The sequence below is a fragment of the Perna viridis genome, chromosome 11, assembly GCF_037379345.1.
Source record: "Perna viridis isolate PV_CMFRI_1.1 ecotype Kerala chromosome 11, ASM3737934v1, whole genome shotgun sequence".
Taxonomy (NCBI): Eukaryota; Metazoa; Mollusca; class Bivalvia; order Mytilida; family Mytilidae; genus Perna; species Perna viridis.
In genome coordinates this window covers 22314073-22337915 of record NC_142455.1, presented here as the reverse complement: position 1 = coordinate 22337915, position 23843 = coordinate 22314073, and the positions used below count along the sequence as shown (strand labels likewise).

Sequence of the window (23843 nt, the reverse complement as noted above, 5' to 3'; positions counted from 1 at the left end):
CGTATTTCAAAAAAGGTAACCAATCTGTATATCGACTTTTAAAAATCCAATTAGATTGTACACTCGACAAGGAAGTACGGGAATTATGGTATTATATGCCAATTCGAATAAACGATAAAACGACTTCGGTGATAACTCACCGAGTGGAAAAGATGTCAGGTAAGTGTTAACAACAGATATGCATCTATATGTGATATATATTTTTAACCTGTACATCTGTTGTGTGCGCAATGGGCGTGGTAAACAAGAAAAATAATCGTACATTAATTTTGTAACTTTTATAAATTTGCATGATTGTTCTTTTTTGTGTGTTTGTTTTGTTTTTATCTACTAATGCTTTCTGAATATTATTCAATGTTTAAACATAAGAAATTTAACATTTAAAGAAATATGCAGTGTTTCCATTTGGATCTGCTTATCTAAAGTATGTCCTTCGCAGAACTTGAATTGAAATTGTTCTAAGAAGTAAGTTTTTAATATAAGAACACACATATACTTTCCAAATACGATATAATACAGTGACTCAGGAGCGGATCCACATACTTTGAAAAAGGAGGGGTCAATTTAACTCAGAAATTAAAAACAAAAACCGGATACTAACGCACGAATCCTATCTTCTTACATTACAAGGGAATAATGTAGAAAACATCACGAGTGAATGTAAAGATTAACCTTACAGAGTTTTTCTGGCAAACTTTGTAAAAAATGTAAGAAGCGCTATAGTGTTTAAATGAGGACTAATTCAAGATATATTTGTAAAGAATCAAAACAAACGAAAAGCAAAACAAAACAACAACCAAACAATCAATACACCGAATGTTAAAAAGTATCTATTTTTTCCTGTAATTGCTTTCCGGTGAATTAAACATTAGAATTTTTTTTTTAAATGTCAATATCAATTGAACTATGTACATATATAAAAGCATTCATTCACTGATGACAATATCAATTGAACTATGTTCATATATAAAAGCATTCATTCACTGATGACAGGTAACAGTATATTGCTTTAAATTTCACCAGTTTATGCTCAAATAAGAACTTGTTTATCAACTATTTCAATTTTAATTTTAAATGTAATATTTTCCTATGATGAATTACAATATCTGAAATGTACTCAACTGTAACAAAATAATAAAAAACAAACACAAAAACAAAACAAATATAGTTGTTCATTTAACTGCTGACACGATAGAGTTTAATTTACATTTTGATATAAATCTTGAAAGAGAATGGCCGATACAATGTTAGACTTGATAAACAGAAATAATTTCCTTATGTTGCTTGGTCATTCCATTCATTTATAAGAAAGGCCTTGTGAAATACAAGTGACAGATGTTCAGTAACATATATTTAATATTGACGTAAATATGATCAAAACTGTCAATACGATACAAAATACAAAAGTACGAAAATACGGGATATAGCCGTCCAATACGGATTAAGCTGTCCTATACGGGATTCAGCCTACCCATACGGCTTTTACCGGTCCAATACGTCATATTGGACTGGTTAAAATCCATATTGGCCTAACGTATTGGAATAATTAGTAGCTAAAAGTATAATTGCGTAAGGTTTTCAATATTGGCTTTCAGTTAGTTTTTGGTCCCGGCTAGAAATATTGGACTTCGGCTACGCCTCAGGCCAATATAGCTAGCCTGGGACCAAATACTAAGCCAATATGAAAAAAACCTTATGCAATAATACTATAAAACTGATGTAATACTGATGTGACAAGTATTTCAATCCATTGATGTTTTTCTTTTTTGTGTACACAGCAGAAATTTTACAGTTTCAAACTGAACTATTTTAGGTGTAATTGATTAAGTACAAGTCCACATAAAATTCAGACACTACCAATGGTGAAGTGATTCATGGTAAAGAAAAACCCATCAAACAAATGGTGCTTTTTCAGTCTACATATGTTACACTTTCACAAAACAACAATATTTTCTGCATTCAGATCTGCACTTTAAAGAAAATCATACATTCATCTCCCACTGAAATCAACCAAATGAAGCCAAATCAAGAACGATAACTCTTCCAAAGTGCAAATTTCATGTACAATCTATATGATTTTTATCTCAAAAGCGCTACAACCTAATGGAAAATTAAGACTGTTTCTGAACACGAAATAAGACTGAATTTGGTGGGTTTTACACATGCATGAATCACGTTCTGTTTGATTTTTAGAAAGACTGGTACTTAAGTTGAAAAGTTTCATTTAATATTGAATTTCTTGAAGTCATTCATATATATACATTAAAACAGTTTATCGATTATTATATATTTTGTGCCAAATACTGTTTGTATTTTTGCATTAACTGCATATTGATTTCTTTCAAATATGAATATACCAACCCCGTCCGTCGCACTTACTTTTATTTCTTGTTCAGAAACAGTCACTGATCACATGATCAATATTAGTTTTTTCATTTGGCTGTTGCGCTTTTGAGAAATAAATTATACGATTTTACAAGATATTGACACTTTGCAAGAATTATAATATTGTTCTTGATTATAGTGTATAGTGGGAGAAAAAAATTATGATTTTAAAAAGTACAGATCTAAATACGGAAAGGGATATTGTTACGTAAAAATATTGCATATGTAGACTGAAAACCATTGCTTGTTCAGTGGGTTTTTCTACACCATGAGTCAGTTTACCATTGACAGTGTCTGAATTTTATATAGACTGGTACTTAGATATCTGACCATGATAATGCAGTGCTCTTGACATAAAATTAATGTACTTTTACTTCTTAAACTTTGTATGGCTGAATATATTGTACTAAATGAAATGAATAGACATTAAATATGCACAAATCATTTGCATAATGAATAATTTTGTTTGGAGAACAAAATTGCACAGGATGTTAGTCGATATCCAGAATAAAGTATGTGCAATGTATGCCATTAATTAAACAAACCCTTTCAATTACAATTCAGTTTTAGTCATTTATATCCCCGAATGACAGCCCAATGCAATGCAGAACTAGATTGGCAGCTTATACATGTATATTTCATGCTGCATGGTAAAACAAAGGTTAAAGATCAATATAGACAGAATATGAAATATGCCATATATTCACAGACTCATTTTTTGCAAGGATAAATATAATGAGGTTATATTATTATTATTATGACTTACTACATTGCAGTCACTTTTTTTGGACTTTGGAAGGTAGGTAACAGTTTGCCATCGTGATGTTTGGTCATGATGGTACATATTGTTTTTACGATTTAAAAAAAAAATATGAACGCATACAGAAGCAAGTGAAAAACTGCCATGGCCTGAAGCTGTGTAAACTGATGTAAACTGTATGCGCTAAAGGACTACAAAACATAATTATCTTTGGTAAAAGAATAATCAAGGGAACCAAGGTTATAGCGGTAATCAAAAGAATGTAATCCAAGGACAAAGACCAGACATGGAAAACATACATACACACCGAAGAGCATAAAGTAACTAAAATAATACATACAAAGTAACAAAATAAATAAGCAGCTCGGATTCCACTAAAGCTGTGAGCATGGACCAGGTGCACCGGTAGGGTAAGTGTCCTATGCTTTTATAGAAACGCCCCGTGCAGGTCCGGGTGTTAAAAGAACAGGCTAAGCTTGTCGTAAAAGGCGACTAAATAGTGCTCAGAAACCTAGCCGGGGGCTAGGCGCTCTGCCCACAGAGCAACTGGGATCTGTGCTCCAGGTGGTGGAATGGGGTACCCCTGGCGTGTTACATGCTGGGGTTGTCAGGCTATAACACGGAAAACCTGACTGCAAACCATAGTGGTGCACCGTGTTGGGTAAAATGCCACGTTCCTCGCACGTTGAAGAACCCTGCTGTGGTATTCGATAGGAGTAGGAACCTTTGCACTCCGCCACAGGAGGCTAAATTGCCCTACCTTACCCATCCCCCCTTTTTCCAGTGGCAATCAAAATTTGTCGACCCTATTATCCATGTGACCCATCCTTTTTTTTCTTCATTTCATGTTCATTTTATCATCCATTTCATGTTCATTGTCTGAATATAGCTGAAATATTGCTGCTCGGACGTTAAACCCAAACAAACAAACAAACAAACAAACAAACATTTTATAGAAACACCCGCAAGTACATACATGCAATGGAGCATATCCTTAAATGCGTGTAATAAGGTTATATGGAATCAATACGGTCATACGTTACACGTCCAAATACACCTACCCGAAACCTTGTAGCTTACGTTTATGGTGTAATTGATTATAAAAACACACTTGAAATCGATAAGCTGCATATTCAAGCTGTTCAATGTCGTTTAACTATAAAGATCATCATTAGACACTTCTTTTGAAAACTAGATGTTAAATGTCAGTCTCCGTAAGAATCAGGCAGTGGGTGAAACATGGTATGAAAAAAAACATCATTTTGATAATGTAATTTGACTATTTGCACCATCAGAATCAAAGAAAAAAGACAATATTTTCCATATCATGTTGGTACATTGAGTTGTAATTCCATTGAAATGCACTAAAAATGAACATTTCAAGAGCAGATAACTCTGTCAAAAACCTCATTTTTCTAACATTCTATTGAAAGATTTCTGAGCAAAGCCAGTGATGCAGAGATCCAAAATAGAGAAAGTATCTTTGAGTGATATTAAATTGTCAAATCAGTGGGGTTTTAACATCCATGTTTCTGATTTTTCCAATTTTGCCTGATTCTTACAAACACTTGCACTTAAAGTGCAACTAGTCATATTTTCAAAAAATAAGCTAATGTACATAAAAATCTACTGATACTGTGTGGTCAAACTGGTCGTTATTTTAAGCGTTTACCAATACTTGATCAAACCCATATAACTTTGGTACACATAGGTAACTTACGTATATAGAGTGTAATAATAATTTGCATGAATGGTGGCCCTTAGTTGTTTGTTTTTCTGTACAGCGTTTCACTAAACACATTCTCTATTTCGGAAATATACATATAAACATATGAACAATCTGTTTCATACCACTTCAAATGATTCACTAATTTACAAACCGATTGACTATGTTTATCCAATGTTATACCTGACTCTTATACCTTTATTCATTTTAGTCATCCTTTATAATTGAACGTGTATACTTAAGCGCCCAGCAGATCAGCATTGAACAGTAATGGGGCGTGTTGACACTACAGCTCTGACAGCTGAACAGGTAAGAAGAATAGAACAAAACAAATGTGGATTCTTTGTTTCAGATATGTCCTTTAAAATTAATGGTTAACTGAGAATAGTGAAATGTTAAGTTTCTACTGAACAGAAAAAGGAAACTGACGACTAAAATACATAAAAATTTGCACTGCGCAAATTTTACCCGCTATATCATAGCATATAAGTATTGATTGAAATAAACAACACAAGTGAAAGAAAAGGTGATCCTATGTTTTTAGTTTACTTCTTATCAAAAAGACGTTTCTATCGCAATCCGTGTTGATATATTGTTCGTTGATAACTACTAGTAATATTTTTCAGTTATCACAAAAACTTCTGATAAGCACCAAAAAGGGTCTAATAAAAGAGGCAATAACCCTGGTTGAAAATGGAGCAGATCCGAACTGGGCAGATCAGGTAAGTAAAGATTTTTCACACAGAAAAACAGACGTGTGACAAAAAAAATATCCAGCATTCATCTGAAGTGCAATTAATAAAAATACTTTAAAGCAAATATTTACCAATTATAAACATACAAAACAACTATACTAAACATTTAAACTCCCTCTTAGGTTGGGAATTCTGCAATGCATCATGCTGCACTCGGTGGATATCTTGACCTCATAGTTAAAATGGCTCAAAATGGAGGAAGTGTACGAAAGATGGATGAGGTAAGGATGCAAACTGTCGATACATGTACTTCTATGAAAGAAGGTAGAATCAGTTAGGATTGATTCGACCTTGCTAACGATGCAAAACTCAAAAAAACAAAACTGGAACAAGTTAACTACATCGTTTTTGTTCAACACAGAACACCATCTTAAGGAATTTGTATTTGCTAAATGGTAAACCTTTATTTAATGAAACCATTCATTATCTTATAAATGTATTATTATTTGAAAATTTGTATCATCGAAACAATTCAAATTATGACATGACTTCAACGATATAAATTCTTAACATTGGACATGTGAGGAATCCACATATTTATGCTATCCAGAAACAAAATATAGCACATGACTTGTTTTTATACTTGTGTCATTGAAATAGAACGGTGAAACGCCACTGCACAAAGCGGCCAGAAGAGGGAATTTTGAAATTCTAATTGCACTAGTAGTACATGAAGGGGACATCAACATTCTAAATATGGTATGCTTAGATCTAATTGTTTCATTAGTATCTGGTAAGTTTTCTAAGTCCACCAAAAATGCTTCTTCAATCAAGATTGTGGAGAGGTCAGAATAGGAAATATTTTTGTCTGATTAGTTTTTTTTTCTTTTTCCAACGATGAATAATTGGAATCAAAACAAGAACAAACCAACCATTGTATGAAATAATAACTAACGTTTTGTTTTATCTGTTGCTCTAATATGATTGATACTTTTGTATTAATAACATCTGATTTATGGAGTAAATTTGTTCATATATTTGTAGTTTTCCATTTTCAATGTTTTCAAGTCGCTAATAGTGTTAGCGACTTCTTGCACTCGTAATTTCTGTATTTAATATTCGCATATGATTTGCATTAATGTGTAGTTATACGCTACATAATCCAGCAGATCTTCGCCGTGTTCACCGCCACAGCGTCATACCAGGTAAAAATGTACCTCTTAAATATCATACACATGTGTTCTAAGTGTGTTTCTTGCTTGTATGAGAACGGGAAGTTTACATGAAATGATCGGTTAGCTTTGAAGACTACTCGGTTTCCGATTCAGGCACTGAGGCTAGTTACAAGACTATTTAGGTTATATACATTAGCACGCCCCGATATGTATGAATATTCATTGCCAGCTGCTAAATCAGCGACCTCCTATATCAGTAGAATGTAAGACCAGAACTTTGTGTGACTAAAAATATTCTGATAGAAGTCGAACTTTGTGCAAGCGCTGTTTTGTCTTTCAATACGTGGGTGGATACGATTTTATATTTATTTATTTAATAATAGTTTGGAAATTATTGGCTGTGTAGAAATGTATTAGGCTTTCCGGGAAGAAAGTCTCACAAAATCTCCTTACCGAATGAGACTTCGCTAATAGCAATATAACGGGTCAACTTAAACAAAAAATAAGCTTCGTACATCGTAGACAAAGCCTAAAACCATTAGGTTGTCGGTTATCAGTTTAAGTTTTTTTTTTGTTTGGTGATTATCCTCATTTCGATGTATAATTGTTTTTTATTCTCATATTAAGTTAGGCCAAGGTGCATTAGAGCTAGCGGTCATTTCGAAGGAGGTTGCGACTGTGGATGTTTGTTGTAAACTAGGTGCCGAGTGTGTCCTACAGGACTGGACTTGGTGCTCTGGAGGTCGCAGTAAACTCCACAAAAAAGACAGACATATACTGGATCTTCTGGTGAAACAAAGTAGCCGATACCCTGGATTTAAATATGGGTTTGTTTAAAATTGTGTAAGAACTTCGCATGTCGGTCATATTTGTGGATAGAAATAATTAACAATATAGACAAATGTCCATATTTTAAGGTAGGTGGTCATGGGAAAGCCGCGACAAGTAAAATTTCTGCTACCAAAGCTCCCAGTCTTTCATGGCTAAAACGAACTTTTTTATTTGTAAATTAAATGATGTTTTTTAAGCAAAATTAAATTATAAACAAGTGTGACTACAACGAAGGTGCGATATCTACAGAACAATGAATAGATAATTCGTTTGAAATAGAACAAATAATGAGAAATGACAAACGTAGTTCTTATTCTGAGTTGAATACGGTTTTTCCAATTTTGACTTTTGTGTGCCCATGCAGTACAAACTTACAACAACAAAAAATTATGGCCACTATAGAATCGGGAGGTTTTCAAGACATAAAATGTGGTCTAACCCACCATTTCATCTTGAAATGCCCATCCCAAATTTACGTAGTGGCTTATTTTCCAGTTTATCCTTAATTATGCCACTTTAGGTACTACTTGAGGGTGTTCGCTACTCTGTTTGAAAATAACAAGTATTTCAAAGGCTTGTGAAATATCTAAAGATCGTTCTTGCCAGAACAAAATAAGAAGAAAAAAATGGATGAGTCGGTTTGCTCGTATTTGAGATATAAGCATTTCCACTTTTGGCGGAAAAAGGATTTCTCATAGGCTTTGTCTTTGTAAGCCGTATCTATTAAAAAGCAGTAACAACTTTTTTCATATAAACTCCCCAAATAACATTTAAAGGTGTGTATTAAAGAAATTCTGAAAAAGTGGGGTCCACTTGGCAAAAATATTAGTGCTATGAAATGAATAAAACCAGAGGAGTCCGAAAATCTGACAAAAATGTCTGAAAACGACCTGCGAACATCCTTGTACTTCCCTTTTCTATTTATGATTATGAATTCGGTAAATTTGTTATTACCCTTATTTAATACAAGCATTTAAACAAAATGATAACGTTTTTTCACAGTTCAATCATGTACAAAGTCCTGCATCTTCAACAGATTTCAGATGCCTTGCCCGTACCGCTCCTGGATATGACAATACGACCAGAGAACGTTCGTGATAATTTTTTTTATATTGTGGCAAAATGCATCCCGAATATTCAGAAATAAGTTCAAAATTGCAACCGGAGGAAAGCGTTTTCAGTGACGTTTATGAATTCATTGCATGGGGTAAAATGCCAAATAAACTGACAATAGATGTTATCGTTACTGGTGTTCCAACATGTAGCGAACGATTACAGATGAAGTTGATAGAAGGATCAAATCTTGGAACCATCGATAGCTTCGAAATATTCGACAATATGGAATCCGATGATAAATGCGTATGTATATATAAGTAATAATATATTGAAAAAAACTGATTTAAAACTATTTTTTTGCAAAATATTTAAGCATGTATTTCGCAGGTTGTTACGATTCCTCAATTTTTATGGATTCTTGTTAATCATAAATCTTCAGTAGGACTAATTCACAACGATACAATGTTATACATATAGATTGTGCTGACAATTCTTTTATACTGAACTAATGTTTACAATTAAAAAGTCAACTTTGATTATGTTCACAGTATACAACAGTGACCATAACCGTGCCACTAAGAAAAAACGGGTCCGTAATATTTGGCATTACAACAACGGATATCCCGGAAACGTTTACAGTGACTGGGGCAGCTGTTTCCATACAACCGACTATGGAACCAGGGGCAAAGATAGATATTCCAGATGGAGCATTTCAAGGTCAAGGGAACCTGCAAGTGAATGTAAGATAAAAACAATAGTCTGTCGAATGGACAGCAAAGCGAATTTTCCAAAATTGAAATTTTAATTGTGTATGATTAATTATTGGTAACTCAAACATTACAACAGTGAAAATCCATATTAATGTTGAAGTTGAAATTATTCTGCTAAATAATTTTCGAGTTATTGCTTGGATAATGGTCAAAATTTCTGGTTTGTAACAAAATAGGCCACTGTTCGGAAACGACAGATGCAGTATTTATAAAGATTGAACTTAACCTTCATTTGTCGTGCACGAAACAATATATGCAAATTTGAAAAGAATCTACCAAATACTGTTGATGTTATTGCACATTTTCACATGAAACAACTTATCAAAACTTTCAGTGAATCAGCCGAATCCTTTTATTCTACGGAGAATGTTTGGCAGCCTCTCGCTCGTCCGCTCACTGAACCTCAGGAAACTTATAACCGATTTGTTTCTTTCGGTGTTCCAATTAAGCAATTGTAAGCCCTGTTGGAAAAAGCAATGTATACAGTTGCCAGTTGAATACAACTATGCAATGCATTCGTTTTTCCTTAAATATTGGCCACGAGTAAAGTACGAAGGAAATTTCTTTCAAATAAAAAAGAAAAGTGAAATTAAGTCGTCTTCGCTAATTTGACTGGAGCGTAGTATTGTCTTACGAGAAACCGATTTTTTTCAGTTCATTGATGAAGAACTAATCTCACTTATTTAATTAAAATTTTATTAGTTACCACAAACTTTAAGTAACAAATACTGAGCGAAAATCATCTTTCTGTTAAAGATAGCAGAAACCAAGCATGTGCTAAGAGACGATACGGAATCCAATGAACCACTCTTAATCACCAACATCATAGATCTTTCTATGTCAGATGGTATGCAGCCACAAAAGGCTGTGCAAATGAAGCTACCAATTCACACAACAACGGATAAGGACGTAGTTATTCTGGCATCACAGGAAGAATATCCCGAGGAGGAAGAAGATTGGGAAATAATCGAAACAAAAAATCACACAACATTTGTTTCTTTTGACGTCAATCATTTCTCCTTGTAAGTGTTTATTTGAGATAACAGTTATATAATACGTAGCGACTTGAAGACATATGTGTACTAATGGTACTTTTAATTTGACCTTAGTCGCCTGTTATTTTTTTTTATCTTTCCTGTAATATTTTTCATACCAATTAACATTCGATTGACACCTCAACATTATTTATTTTCTTACATTATTATGCTACATCCTGTCGAATGATTGTGGACGTGTATCTTTATTTTACGCTTCCATAAGAACCAACATTCTAGCGGAAGTCAAACGAACACAATCTAAGAACAAAGACCAAACAAAGAAAACAGACACACACAACAAAGAACATAAAATAATTTATACGTACATAGCAACAAAAGTAAAAAAAAAAAGAGCAACTCGGACTCAAAAAAAAAAAAAAAAAAAAAAAAAAAAAAAAACTGGGAGCATGAACCTGGCGTCCTCTGTTTTTCTAGAAACATCCTCCCGAGTTGCTCATAAAAAATCAAGTACGGGGTAGACGAAAAACGAAAGGAAGTCGGTATGATGACTTGCCAGTGCTAAAACCACACAATAGCAGCAAGACATTTACAATTCAACTTTACTTTAAATTAATTCCTTTAGAAATTGGAAATACAATTTTGCATCCCTTTGTTTATGATACAATCAATACTGATACTACTGAGCCATTGTAGAAAAAGTAGGCAATTTCAAGAGCCTTCAACATCATGTTTAATTCATTGCAACTTCTTTTTATTTTTTAAATATTTTCACAGTTATGTAGCAGGATCAAAGACAAATTATAAGAAGGCTGCCAAGTTGGCCAATATTGCTCTTCGGAAAGAACGAAGGATAGAAGTGTTTGTCATGGCAAAATATGAAACTGAAAAGAATTCAACAATTGTTATTGAATGTGCCCTTAAGAGAGGAGGAAAAAGACGTAGGAAGACTTGGAAAAAGAAAGGGTTTTATTCACAATCTCCAGAATACGTTGAATGCTTTATTCGTTCACAGCAAAAGTTTCAGGTAATACCAGAGTGTCGATTTATCCATCATCGAAAACGAATCTCTGCTTAATATCCTTTCTAAAGGTCCCAAGTACCGTGAACCACGCTCCAAGTTCTTATGGATGCCGTGGAGGACTACACAAGAAAATGGATAAAACGTGAACAAGAAGACATTGGTTCTCTGTCAGAGTGGTTAAATTCTGTGAGGTCTTTTATTTGAAACGAATGAAAATTTTAAGTACGTCAATGAGTGCCAATGCTTCATCAGTTTTCAAAGATCCCGATGTAGCTAAAACATTGTTTACTATAGATTACGATATGTTGTCGTGCCAGTAGACAAAGCCCAAATCAACATTGCAAAACGTTATACTGCTACCACAATCTCCAAAGAAGAGATTGTGGAAACCATAAATTTGTGCTATCCTCTTTTGGTCTCTCCACCAAGGACGTTGATTATGATCTACCGTCTATGTACTGGATATCTAATCTCTACAAGAATCCATACAAACAACGTTTCATAACTGGATCTGCATCTCTTCTTTGGAGATTGTGGTAGCAGTATAGTTCTTACCACTGCTATTATTTTCTAGTCTACCTCTGATAATAAACATTGGATGTAAAACGTTTTGCAAAGTTGATTTGGGCTTTGTCTGCAAAATGTACCACCTCTTTCAAAACGTTTAACTTCTATACTCACAGCTGTCAAAGAGGGTCTGCAATCCTACCACGACAATTGTTACTCCCGTAGTGGTATTAATTCAATGTGTGGATCCTGAACAATTCGAAAGATCCTTTGAAGACAATCAGTTCAAGACCTTATTAACCCTGTATACGTCTATTCCCTATACTCAGTTAAAATCCCGACTTAAAAAAATTATACATCAGTGTTTTTCCAAAAAGATGGTACACCTAGATATAAATATATAGTTCTTGGTAGAGATTCCTAATACTTTGTAGGAAAAAAATCAGAATCATCTTCCAAATATACAGAAGAAGATGTTTGCAAAATGCTGGAATTTTTAATCGACAACATATTTGTTCAGTGTGGTTGACACGCTTTTCAACAAACGGTCGGCATTCAAATGGGAACAAGTTGTGCTACTTGCTAACCTATTCCTTCATTCCTATGAGGCTGACTTTATAGCTGATCTGAAAGAAAGAATATCGTTTAGCTAGATCCTTTAATCTTAGTTCCGCTATAACAAAAACATTGCACTTACATAAAGCACTTTCCACATATGCTACGTTGTTCGTCTTCCTGTCGATTTTGAAAACAGCACGAATAGGTTGAAACAATGAAATCGTTAACAAAAATATCGTTTGACCGGTAATTTTTCTGGAACACAGGTGTTTCTTCTTCATAACCTCGGACCTGTTAATTTGCGAAATCAAAGTGTAAGCTCAATCAAAAATTTCTAGGAGAGCCATTTTTTGGCCGAAGGCAAATGTAAGCAATGATTAATGCTTTATGCCCGTCAACCGGCTGTTGTAATTTATTTTGTTAAAACCGTCTCCTCTAGCTTGTATAAGACGACATAAGCCAAATTTAATCACAAGTGTCTTAAAAGTTTCATTCTAACATACTGTCGAGTTTACAGTATAACGTAAAATGTAGAACATAGCAATTTCAATTGCATGCCAATTTCAACTTTTACCTCCAAACCTATAGTTAATAAAACAACAAATGTTGCCACTCTTTATGGTTTTAACTTTTAAAAGGAAAAGTAATGGAATCGGATCAGCATATGTTTAATTGATATAAATATAAAAACCATGAAATAAATATGTCCAGCATATTTAGGGTGAAATTAATTCTATATATGTTGGTAGGCGCTTCTTTACCGATTACCATATATGATATTGAAAACCAAATCGTGCAGTGAGTCATATGACTAGTCTTACGAGTCGAAGGTGGACAACCGAGAATTTCTGATAGAAGATTTTGTCAGTGAAGAACCAAAGCAACAATATTTAGTTTTCTTTCTCTTTTTATGTAGATAAAAGTACTAGATAGAGACACAATAAGTTGTTGAATGTTCCTTATCTTCGCTGTGAAAATCAAAGTAAAAAACGAAAATTTGAAATGTTCCCTTTATCCAAATTACAAGGGAAACATTCATATTTTCCTTTAATGCAAATTTACTATTTTACGTTTTCATCGGAACCGTAAATAAAATAATTGCAAATGGATTTTTTACAGTCTTTTCAGGAGAGCAATTTAGACTCTCCAGAAATTCAATTTACCTATCTGGTTCATGTTTGTTTTACCATCTTTGGCCCCCTCGTTTGAATTTGCGATTTTATGTATTTTTTTATTTTTAAAGAAATTTCAACAACTTCACACTAAAATGTTATTGACAAAGAAATTTCATGAAGTTATACTATTTACATGTATACAATAATTTGCTGAGATAATTTAAACACTATAAAGTATATTTCCTCGCGGATGATACACATAACAAACTCCATGGTGAAAAAAAAATCATGTAATAATTGCATTGATCGTAGCGAAAAACTGCATGATTTTATGAATATGATAAAAATCAGTCGAATGAAATTAAAGCTAATATTTTAAAAGATACTTTCTTATTTGAATTAAAGATCACTGATAAAAATTTAAATTGGTCCATGCGTAATTGCTGTTGCATAATAATCAGATATGGAATGTATTCAAAGGTATTTAAAAGGGATGTCGCATAAAGGGTATGCATCCTTCAAAAGAGCAAAAATTTACGAAAAAGTTACAATTCGATGAATTGACAGATTTAATAACAGAAAACCACAGAATATAATGTTGACCTGTAATGTGTTTATTGCTGTTGCATATATTTTGATGAAGTATAAAATATCACCATGTATGTAATAAAACTTTTATGTGTGGGATGTCTTGACTATAGATTAAGGCCTTTGCATAATGGCAGTTGTGGCATAATCTATCGCTATGGAGTATTAATTTCTTCTCTGAATACAGAAAGATCACTCATATGAAAACGAAATCCATCTGTCATAGCAGACGTACTTTACAAGGAACAGCAAGGAAGGTCGCCTTACAGGAACCAGAATTTGCTAAACTACCCAAAGCACCTACATTCTATATTCTACGTGCTTCCAGTTAATTGAAACTCGTGTTGCTCGCTTTTTGCATCGTATAGTTCCCATTTGTATTTCTAAATAGTGTTTTATTTTGTCTTTTATTTCATTTTTTGTGTTTTTTTTTTACTTTGAGATTGATATATTCTCATTGCAGAGCTAAAATCCGTCCGAACGAAATGTTCTCGTTAAAAAATATCTCATATCCATGTATACTCGAATAACCAACTTCAGGGCAGTTTCCGCTTGTTTATGAAGCGCTTCGCGGTTTATAAAGCGTAAACTGCTCCAAAGTTCGTTATTTTGCATAGACTGGTAAAAATGGAACACAATCTTTATTTAACTTAAAGTTACACACATAACAAACGGAAAGTATAAACCCCACTTACACTGGAGGTGAACCTAGGTAATCCAGAAGGGAATTCGGTTCCTACGTCTTGTAAAGCGCCTGCCTGTGTGTGATAGTAAAGTCAAGTGAAAGATAGAGAATGTTCTTTAATTAGAAACACATTTGCACTTAAGATCAGCCGATCAAGTCAAGACAACGACCATAAACCTTTTGACAGACTTGTCTAAGTAGCTTTAACGTAAACCTCTGAGGCATATATAGAAAAAAATGGTTTTTTGTTGTAGTATCTAGCAATTATAAGGGTTATAATAATAATAATAATAATAATAATAATAATAATACACTGAAGCAACTGCAAATACAAAAAATTGGAGAAAGAGTAATCAAGGGAACCAAGTATATAGCGGTTATCAAAAGAATGTAATCCAGGGACAAAGACCAGACATGGAAAACAGACATACACAACAAAGAACATAAAGTAACTAAAACCATACATACAAAGTAACAAAAGTAAATGAGCAACTCGGACTCCACCAAAAACTGGGAGCATGGACCAGGTGCACCGGTAGGGTAAGCGTCCTCTGCTTTTCTAGAAAAACTCGCCGAGTTGCTCATAAAAAGTCAAGTCCGGGGTAGACAAACGAGGAAAGGAAAACTATGACCCATTGAATAAATCAGTTTTCACGGTGCTGATGGATACACCATAACGATCCACGAGTTCAAGATGACGACCATAAAACTTCTGTAGTGATGACTTCAATCTTGTAGCAAAATAACCCTGTTCCAGAAGCCTATTTGTTAGAGTTCTAGCGCGATACAAAAAGTCTGCGTAGTTTCGGCAAGCTCTGGCATAACGTATGAGTTGTGATATGAACACTCCATACGCAGGAGCCGAAGGGATGTTGCCACAGATGAAAGGAAAGTTGACAAATCTGAATGAAAACTCATCAAGTTTGGTCAATAGTTTTCCTTTACCATCGATTTCTAAGTGTAGGTCAAGATATGAGGCTGACTTCACAGTGTCTGTAGTATTCTTTATCTCAAGTTCTTTTGGGTAGATGCGATGTATCAAATCCCCGAAATTAGGATTGTTTAAAGATAACATGTCATCTATATAGCGGAAACTGAGATTGAAGGATCTAGCCAAAGAATATTCTTTCTTTCTGAGCAGATCAGCTATAAAGTCAGCCTCATCAGAGTGAAGGAATAGGTCAGCTAGTAAAGGAGCACAATTTGTTCCCATTTGAATGCCGACGGTTTGTTGAAAAACACGTCCACCACAGTGGACAAATATGTTGTCGATTAAAAATTCCAGCATTTTATAAACATCTTCCTCTGTATATTTGGAAGATGATTTGGAATTATTTCTTACAAAGTATGAGGAATCTCTACCAAGAACTATATATTTGTATCTAGGTGTACCATCTTTTTTGGAAAAACAACGATGTATAATGTTTTTAAGTCGGGATTTTAACTGAGTATGGGGAATAGAAGTATACAGTGTTGAAAATCATAGGTTTTGATGCTATTATATTCAGATAATAGTCTTGAACTGATTGTCTCCAAAAGATCTTTTGAATTTTTCAGGATTCACATTGAATTAATACCACTACGGGAGTAACAAGTGTTGTGGTAGGACTGTAGACCCTCTTTGACAGTTGTGAGGATAGAAGTTAAAAGTTTTGAAAGAGGTTTGGTGGTACATTTTGCAGATCCAGCTATGAAACGTTGTTTGTATGGATTCTTGTGAAGTTTAGGAATCCAGTACATAGACGGTAAATCACAATCATCGTCCTTGGTAGAGGTTGTCTATGGGATAAAGTCGTGGCGTTTTGAAAAAAAATAGCAGAAATATTGTTAACTTATTTTTGGTTTTGGTTTACCATTAGAGTAATCAAGGGAACCAAGGTTATAGCGGTAGTCAAAAGAATGCAATCCAGTGACAAAAACCAGACATGGAAAACAGACACACACGACAAACAACATAAAGTAACTAAAATCATACATACAAAGTAACAAAAACAAATGAGCAACTCAGACTCTTCAAAAAACTGGTGGCATGTACCAGGTACACCGGTAGAAAGACACATTTGTATGAATGCAGTTTCCATTTACACGCTGAATCGAAACTTGTGTTTATATGTTCACAGACATTTTAGCCTTGAATATGCTTCTTTTCATTCACCATACTGCTCTATTTTGAGTATTTTGGTAACTGCCATGTTAGTACTGTATTGTAAACTCCATTTGTCTTCTGTAGTTTCAACATCGAGCGAAAAAGACGACTAATTTCTCTCACACGTGGATAACACGTGGTCATTCAATAGAAAAGGACTGGCATGTGTTCTCGATATCGCTCTGTAGCCAAGGCTTTGTAGTATAATATAATCCGAACTAAATGTAAACTTGGTGCATGTGTCACAACCATAAAACAATGAACAAAATAAACTTCACATACTATTCAGAAATGCAGAAGGGAACTGCATCCATACACAGAAGTTAGCAGCATGAGTTCCTTTAAACAGGAAGTATGTAGAATGTCGATGCTTTGGATGGTTGTGCAAATATCATATCTTCATTAAGTTTCTATGTTATTGTTGAACTATTTATAATTTGATAACAAATGCAGCATCAACTTTTTAACATTATAATGAGCTACAAATAATTATATATTTATTGTCACAAAATGTTATTAGGGTAAGCTGTTAGGATTTATTATAAAACAGATTAATTCATGTTCCTGCTAAAAATCAGTAACGGCTTTTTTCTCTTTCCTTATGCCTAGTTGACCTTTCCGGAAACTTTACCAGTACAAGCCGGACACGAAGAAACTATTTTCATGGTCAATCCAAGAAAGAAGAAGAATTATATGACATTTAGCATCCTCCATGAAAAGGAGCGGCCTTGTGGTGAAATTCAGATAGTAAAGATTCCAGATTGTGATGAAGAACATAAAGGAGAAACAACTGCTGGTGCAAATTATGACTTTAAAAGGAAACAAAAAAAGTGGTCTGTGTTCTGTGGAGCCGATTCAAAGGTTATAGATCCTGTCCAAATACAGGCAGAAAACCCTACGAAAGAATTGGAGATTTTGACTTCATTGTCTGTAGAATTAAAACCACCTGCCAATGAGGGTAAGTCAGTTATGGAATATCAAACATGAGTGGAATAAGTAAAATCACTAAAAAAAACTAACAACTTATTCATGCAGAGATGAACTGCTTATCTCAGCTGTAGTATTTATAAGCATTATAATGACTTAAAACAGAATCGAGTGCCCTCTTATTATTTGTTTATTTATTCACTCACAGTTTAAGGTAGGAATTACAATGCTTAGAAATTTCGCTTCTCTTTGTCTTCAGAGCAAGCAGGAAATATTGAACAATCAAAAATATCAGCAGATGATCCAGATTGTAAGTACTGTTCATGTTATATAACTACACTAGATAAATTCCATTTATTCGATGCATGATGATACAGTATCAGCTAAAACATTTACTGGTTTAGTTTAGAACATACTTTATAATGATGATGATGATATTGATGCGATTTGTTCATAGTACATGGTTACAATTACACCATTATTTGAAATTGCAAAATCAGTTGCAATATGTGTTTAATTCTCTTTTGCTTTCGGAATAGCAAGATCAGATAAGATGACGTGGCAAATCCCTTTATTTAAAAGATTGCAATAAGTCTACGACAATATGCTTTGTCTAAAATTTTAATATCGTGAACAATCCGGTTAAATTAATTTACATTTATATGTCATACAGTTTTGTTTAATCATCCCTTAATTGTGATTTGACATTTAGTAATTAACGTTAGTATGCTTCTCTCCAGTGTTTCACATTCTTTGGCAAAAAAAAAAAAAAACCTCCGGCGATCAAAACGGAATGAACATAAAAATCACAAGCCTTCAGATGTTCAAAGCATTTTTGTATATATAAATGAATAACAAAAGTTCCCGTACCTGCATCGTTTTTCTATAAAACTGATTAATAAATACGAATTATAGAACATTGCCTTACTAAGTCAATGTTATCGTCATTTTAACGCTTGCGGTAAGTTGTAAAATGAACCAATGTAGTCGTAAATACTTTGTAAACTCATTTACGTTGCAATTCGAAAATGGTATTTCACTTTCTTCTGGCGATTTTCCTTTTTGTAAATGGTATATATTGATTTGGACAAATATGAAGACACTTGAGGGATGGAAGTTATACCCATTGTGTAAATAAATATAAGCATTTTGAATGCAGAGATGAGTTGTTTTGTAATTGACACAAATGTAACATACTAAATACCCATGAATGCTACGTTAGCTTTGTTTATCGTAACAGGTCCCATAAAATGTACCGTGTTAAGGCTTTCCTCCCTGAAGAAACTTTCCGAGCACCTGACATACAAAGACTCTTTTTGTCTCGGTACAAATCTAGGCTTATCGCTTGACATTTTAAACGAGCTGAAAAAGAAGGGAAATTTTCAAAACACGGTGTTGACCCAGTGGCGTCCGAAACGACCTTGGGAACAATTAGTTTCCGCATTGAGCATGGCCCTTGAAAGAATCGATAGACTAGACCTGGCTAGAATGGTTATGAAAGCACACAAAAGACAAACAGAATTTAAGTACACAGAGGAGGAGGATGATGATGATGAGGAGGAAGAAGAGGAAGAGTAAAATAACGACATTTTCCTTATTTACTGTTTTCGGGGTTGTAATAAACACTGTTGTGTTACATTACAAAGATTTTATTTCTTTGTTGTTATTCATTGATCTACCAACATCATAATTTGACTATCAATCAATATTATACTCTACTATAACTACAATGCAAACCTTAACTGCCGTAATCCATAACCTCCTTTATTCCTCTTGACAACGTTATTTAGGGGTAACATCGTTGGGAATCTTTCAGACCATTCTATACGTTTACATATCTTCCCTGTATCAATTTGATCCGATGGAGCAGTGTAGCGAATAGAGTCGTCACATTCTGAGACGTTTGTATAATATTGATTTGTTGTGACATGCATCATTAATTTGAATCAAAGTAAAAAGACCAAAAAGTAATGGCACTGACAAAATTATGCATCGTATTATGCCAAAATTTGTATGTGATTTGTCCTTGAGGTTAAAGGTCAAGGTCAAAGGTCATATACTCTGATACGCGACACTCTGCCCGGATAGGATATACCAACATGCCAAATATTAGTAGTCTAGGTCAAATGACAAAAAAGTTATGGTCTGGACAGTGTTAGTATGAAAAGCGTTAAGAAGAAGAAAAGTCTTTATGGGTGGTAATTTCGGGTCCAGATGAGCAAAAAACAAAGATTGGTTACATGTTTTTATTTTTAAATGTTTCAGTGGAGAGGTCTTGCTACACATCCATGCATATCTTTGAATGATATCTTTTTCTAGTGCTGGCTGGCAAAAAGGATCTGAACATGTTTTCTCCATGTTCCCCATATAAAATATCTAGTCAAATGGTGTCTTAACAATAGCACAAAAAAATTTAAATGATTCGAATTACATTTTCCTGTAACAGTGACCACATAGGACTAAAAATCTCAAGATATCTCTTTGGTAACAGACATGTTTAAAATGAGAATACTCGCCACAGCAACACTGGCTTCGGTTTGGGTTATACATTCAAAATATGTTTATATTAATACATATTTTTTTCAATCTAAGTTGGTTTGACCCTAAAGTTTATTCGTTCACATCTATTCATCGTCATAATAACACGTTTAATGTACTTTTTATGCCCTATTTCAGCCTTATTAAAAGAAACGAACCTAAATGAATGGGATGGCACGGTATCTGAATTTAATATGCGTCGATATTTTGAGTTAGTTTAAAGAGAGAATGATGTTGTTAATGTACTTAGGTAAATACCGCGTGTGTGCCAAAACTTTACATAACTCTTACTAACAGATGCGATTCTTAAATGTCTCAAATATGATAGAAAACACTGAAAGGGGACCAAGTATTTGGGGTAGGAATTTGAATACTATCAAATCAGAACAATTTAAAGAAATATTCAAAACTTGGTGGGAAAACTGGAACGATCTAATTTCTATAATATTCTCAAATAGTGGGAACAAAAAGAAAAAAATGACATTCCTTAATCATAGAAGTCAGTCGAAGTTTGAATAAGAAAATAAATAAAAGAAACATTGAAAACATTGAAAACAATCCTACAAATCTCAGGCAAACGGTCGCCACACACACTTGAATGAACTGAAAATGAATACGCTAAAAACCTTAAAAAAAAAAACAAACAAAAAAACAAACAAACAAAACACAACTTAACAAAAATTAAACGGAATCCGCTACAATTAAATCTACTTGAAAAAAAATAGAACGCAAGCGCGATAAAGACAAACTACTCAACAGAAATTTAAATATCATATTGATTAAATGTTACAAGAGAAGGTCAACTTCTAATCAAATTTACTTGAACTGGAGGTCTGAGATGAAGACGACGCAAAATATTTAACAAACTTTATTATTAATTAATTAGATAAAGAAGTAAGAGATGTTTTTTGATAGAGATATAGCAAATGAGGAGATACAAGATGCCGTTAAATCTATGTAACAAAATAAGTTTCCAACTGAGGACAAGATGGTATTATAGCTGAATTCTATATTTTGTATTGAAATGAAATTACAAATGAACTCTTTATATGATTAACAAAATGTTTGAAGAATCAACTCTATGTAGATCTCAATACAATGGCGTCTTAACATCATTACACAAAAGGGGTGAAAATATACGAAATCGGCTTACCATACTAAATTGCGACTATAAAATAATTGTAAAATGATAAGCGGAACGTTTAAAGACAATTCAGTCTAAACCTATTCGATGTGATCAAAAAGGTTTCGTAAAAGGACGATATATAAATGACGCTAACAGAATGATTCGAGTCATAATCAATTACATGACAGAAGAAAATGAAGAAGGAATTATAATATTCTTAGACCAGCAGAAAGCGTTTGATCAAGTAGAATTGGCAGGAGTAGATTTTGTTGTTGAGGCTTCTAATTATGGAGGCAAATTTCGCATTTCGATACAAATGTGGGAAAACATGCAACAATGTTTATAAAAACAAACGGTTTTAATTCAAACTACTTCACAAAAAGAAGATCAGCTTGACAGGGCTTTCCAAACGTAGCTCGCATCTACATTTCACCGGCAGAACCTATGATCTATGCAATGCACGGTTGTGCAGATATACTAGAGGTAAAAGCGCCAGGTAAAAATAAATCCAAATTCAATCAAAAAAAGAAACTGCATTTCCGAAAATTCAAAAGTAAAAAAAAAAATTAAAATGAAAAAACAAAATGTTCGTAGAGAAATTCTTGGATCGGACTGACATATTGTTAAATCTTAACATATGCTCATAGAAAAAAAGATAAAACAATTTCAATGGAAATATTTGCACATTTTATTGTATACTTAGGTTAGAGTACAAAAAGTGAGCATATCTGATGGCAGTTGTCATTTTTGAAAAATCACAAGGAAGATATGTCTCGCCTTCAACTTCAATTGAAGGATAATCAGAATAGTTATTCAAGAAATTCAAAAGGTATGTCAAAATTAAGAAATTTTAATTCGGGATATAAATGACAAAGACATTTTATTTGGAATAAATGCACAAGGAGAGAGCCACGTGGAATTCAATCTTTTTTATTTATTTGAGCAAATGGGCAATTTAAAAATTACGAAATAACATCAACTTCAATCGAGTTCGATCAGTTTGCGTTGCTTATTTGATGGAGATCATGTGTCAAATTTGAGTTGTGACTTAATGTATGCAGTAACATAGTACTTATTATCCTGAATTCATTTAAAGCACACATCATTAAACGATTGTAAACACGTGAGCTTCAAATGCAATATGTGAAGTGTGAATAGTGAACTGGTATTTAAACATTTATATGGATTAGGGAGATCACATGATGAAACGTAATAAAATGTAAATATTCATTTGAATAAAAATCGTACTCACATGATACACATGTATAATAAACGTTGTCTACAAACAATCAGTCAATCGTAAAGAAGTCACCAGGATGATGTCGCAGTTGTGTGTAGTTTTCTTCTGTAGTGAAGTATTAATATTGTTCTACGGTAAGTTAATTTGATCTAACTGAATTTTCGACCATGTTAGAACTATGAAAATGTAGCATTGCAATATGCATCTCATTGTAAATTCTTCAATGATAATACACGTTATTGTATGGTAAGCTTAAGTGATTATATGCTGTGGAATGATTGCAATATAATCGCGACCCTGAAGAAACTGACAAATACGGAAGCAGTGTTCTCTGTTCAATGTCCGTAATAGAGAGGAGAGAAGCGCGATTACATTTTACTGTAAATTACAGAAATTTTGAAAATGATGCATTTATTGTACATTTATATTAAACATGTATTTTTTTTTAAATTTTAAACCGATTTATCTTCGCTACGGTGCGTAAGCACTTAAACAAATGTCCATTCTGGATGGATTGGATTTCTACCTGAAATTGGAAAGGTTCTTTGTATGGACATAACGATATCTTTTCTTGGAATGTTGCTGTATTTTATAAGACGACATTTTAATTCGTATTCTAATATGATACAAAAAAACTCATCTGGGGATGGGGAACAGAAAATCAATCTTGATTGTCTTGCTTCTATTGTAATATGTCCTCGTCAGTTTCAGAACGCGGACAGCATTAAACCACATACTACTTAGAATATCACCACATGGGAACAGAGGGAGCAAACGTTGAAAACAATTTTCGGTTTTCGGGACATCGATTTGAAACCAATTCTGGATTTTCGGGACAACGATTTAGATGTTTTACGGAAGACCTATTTGTAACCCATTCTCGGTTTTCGGTGCACCGATTTGTAACCCGTTCTCGGTTTTCAGGACACTGATTTGTATTTCCATTGACGACGGAAGAGATTTCTAAATTTTTTTTCAAACTCAAAGTGCAATGTT

General features: G+C 33.6%; 3 protein-coding genes across 3 annotated transcripts in view; all 3 read left to right on the top strand.

Moving 5' to 3' along the window:
* Positions 1-6421, top strand: LOC148603369 (uncharacterized). The gene is made up of 5 exons (XM_088553953.1): positions 1-159; positions 5083-5180; positions 5498-5593; positions 5749-5847; positions 6227-6421. The coding sequence occupies exons 2-5, from the start codon at positions 5142-5144 to the stop codon at positions 6419-6421; spliced, it is 429 nt and encodes a 142-aa protein (XP_088410079.1). The 5' UTR covers positions 1-159; positions 5083-5141.
* Positions 6422-7427: 1006 nt separating this feature from the next.
* LOC148603368 (uncharacterized) lies at positions 7428-19599 on the top strand. The gene is made up of 8 exons (XM_088553951.1): positions 7428-7568; positions 8575-8931; positions 9177-9368; positions 10155-10420; positions 11171-11420; positions 17626-17974; positions 18203-18253; positions 19184-19599. The coding sequence occupies exons 2-8, from the start codon at positions 8695-8697 to the stop codon at positions 19519-19521; spliced, it is 1683 nt and encodes a 560-aa protein (XP_088410077.1). The 5' UTR covers positions 7428-7568; positions 8575-8694; the 3' UTR covers positions 19522-19599.
* Positions 19600-19727: 128 nt separating this feature from the next.
* LOC148603367 (arylsulfatase B-like) overlaps positions 19728-23843 on the top strand; it is a 28437-nt gene continuing 24321 nt past the window's right edge. The window contains exon 1 of the mRNA XM_088553952.1: positions 19728-22981. Within this exon, the coding sequence (XP_088410078.1) occupies positions 22924-22981 (58 nt within the window). The 5' untranslated portion in view covers positions 19728-22923. The remainder of the gene's footprint in view (positions 22982-23843) is intronic.

Coding starts and splice junctions, on each gene's coding strand:
- LOC148603368 (XM_088553951.1), top strand. CDS start 8,695: ATGCATCCCGAATATTCAGAAATAAGTTCAAAATTGCAACCGGAGGAA. Junction 8,932..9,176: donor TGGAATCCGATGATAAATGC/GTATGTATATAT, acceptor TTATGTTCACAG/TATACAACAGTGACCATAAC. Junction 17,975..18,202: donor AAAACCACCTGCCAATGAGG/GTAAGTCAGTTA, acceptor CTTTGTCTTCAG/AGCAAGCAGGAAATATTGAA.
- LOC148603369 (XM_088553953.1), top strand. CDS start 5,142: ATGGGGCGTGTTGACACTACAGCTCTGACAGCTGAACAG. Junction 5,181..5,497: donor CAGCTCTGACAGCTGAACAG/GTAAGAAGAATA, acceptor AATATTTTTCAG/TTATCACAAAAACTTCTGAT. Junction 5,594..5,748: donor ATCCGAACTGGGCAGATCAG/GTAAGTAAAGAT, acceptor ACTCCCTCTTAG/GTTGGGAATTCTGCAATGCA.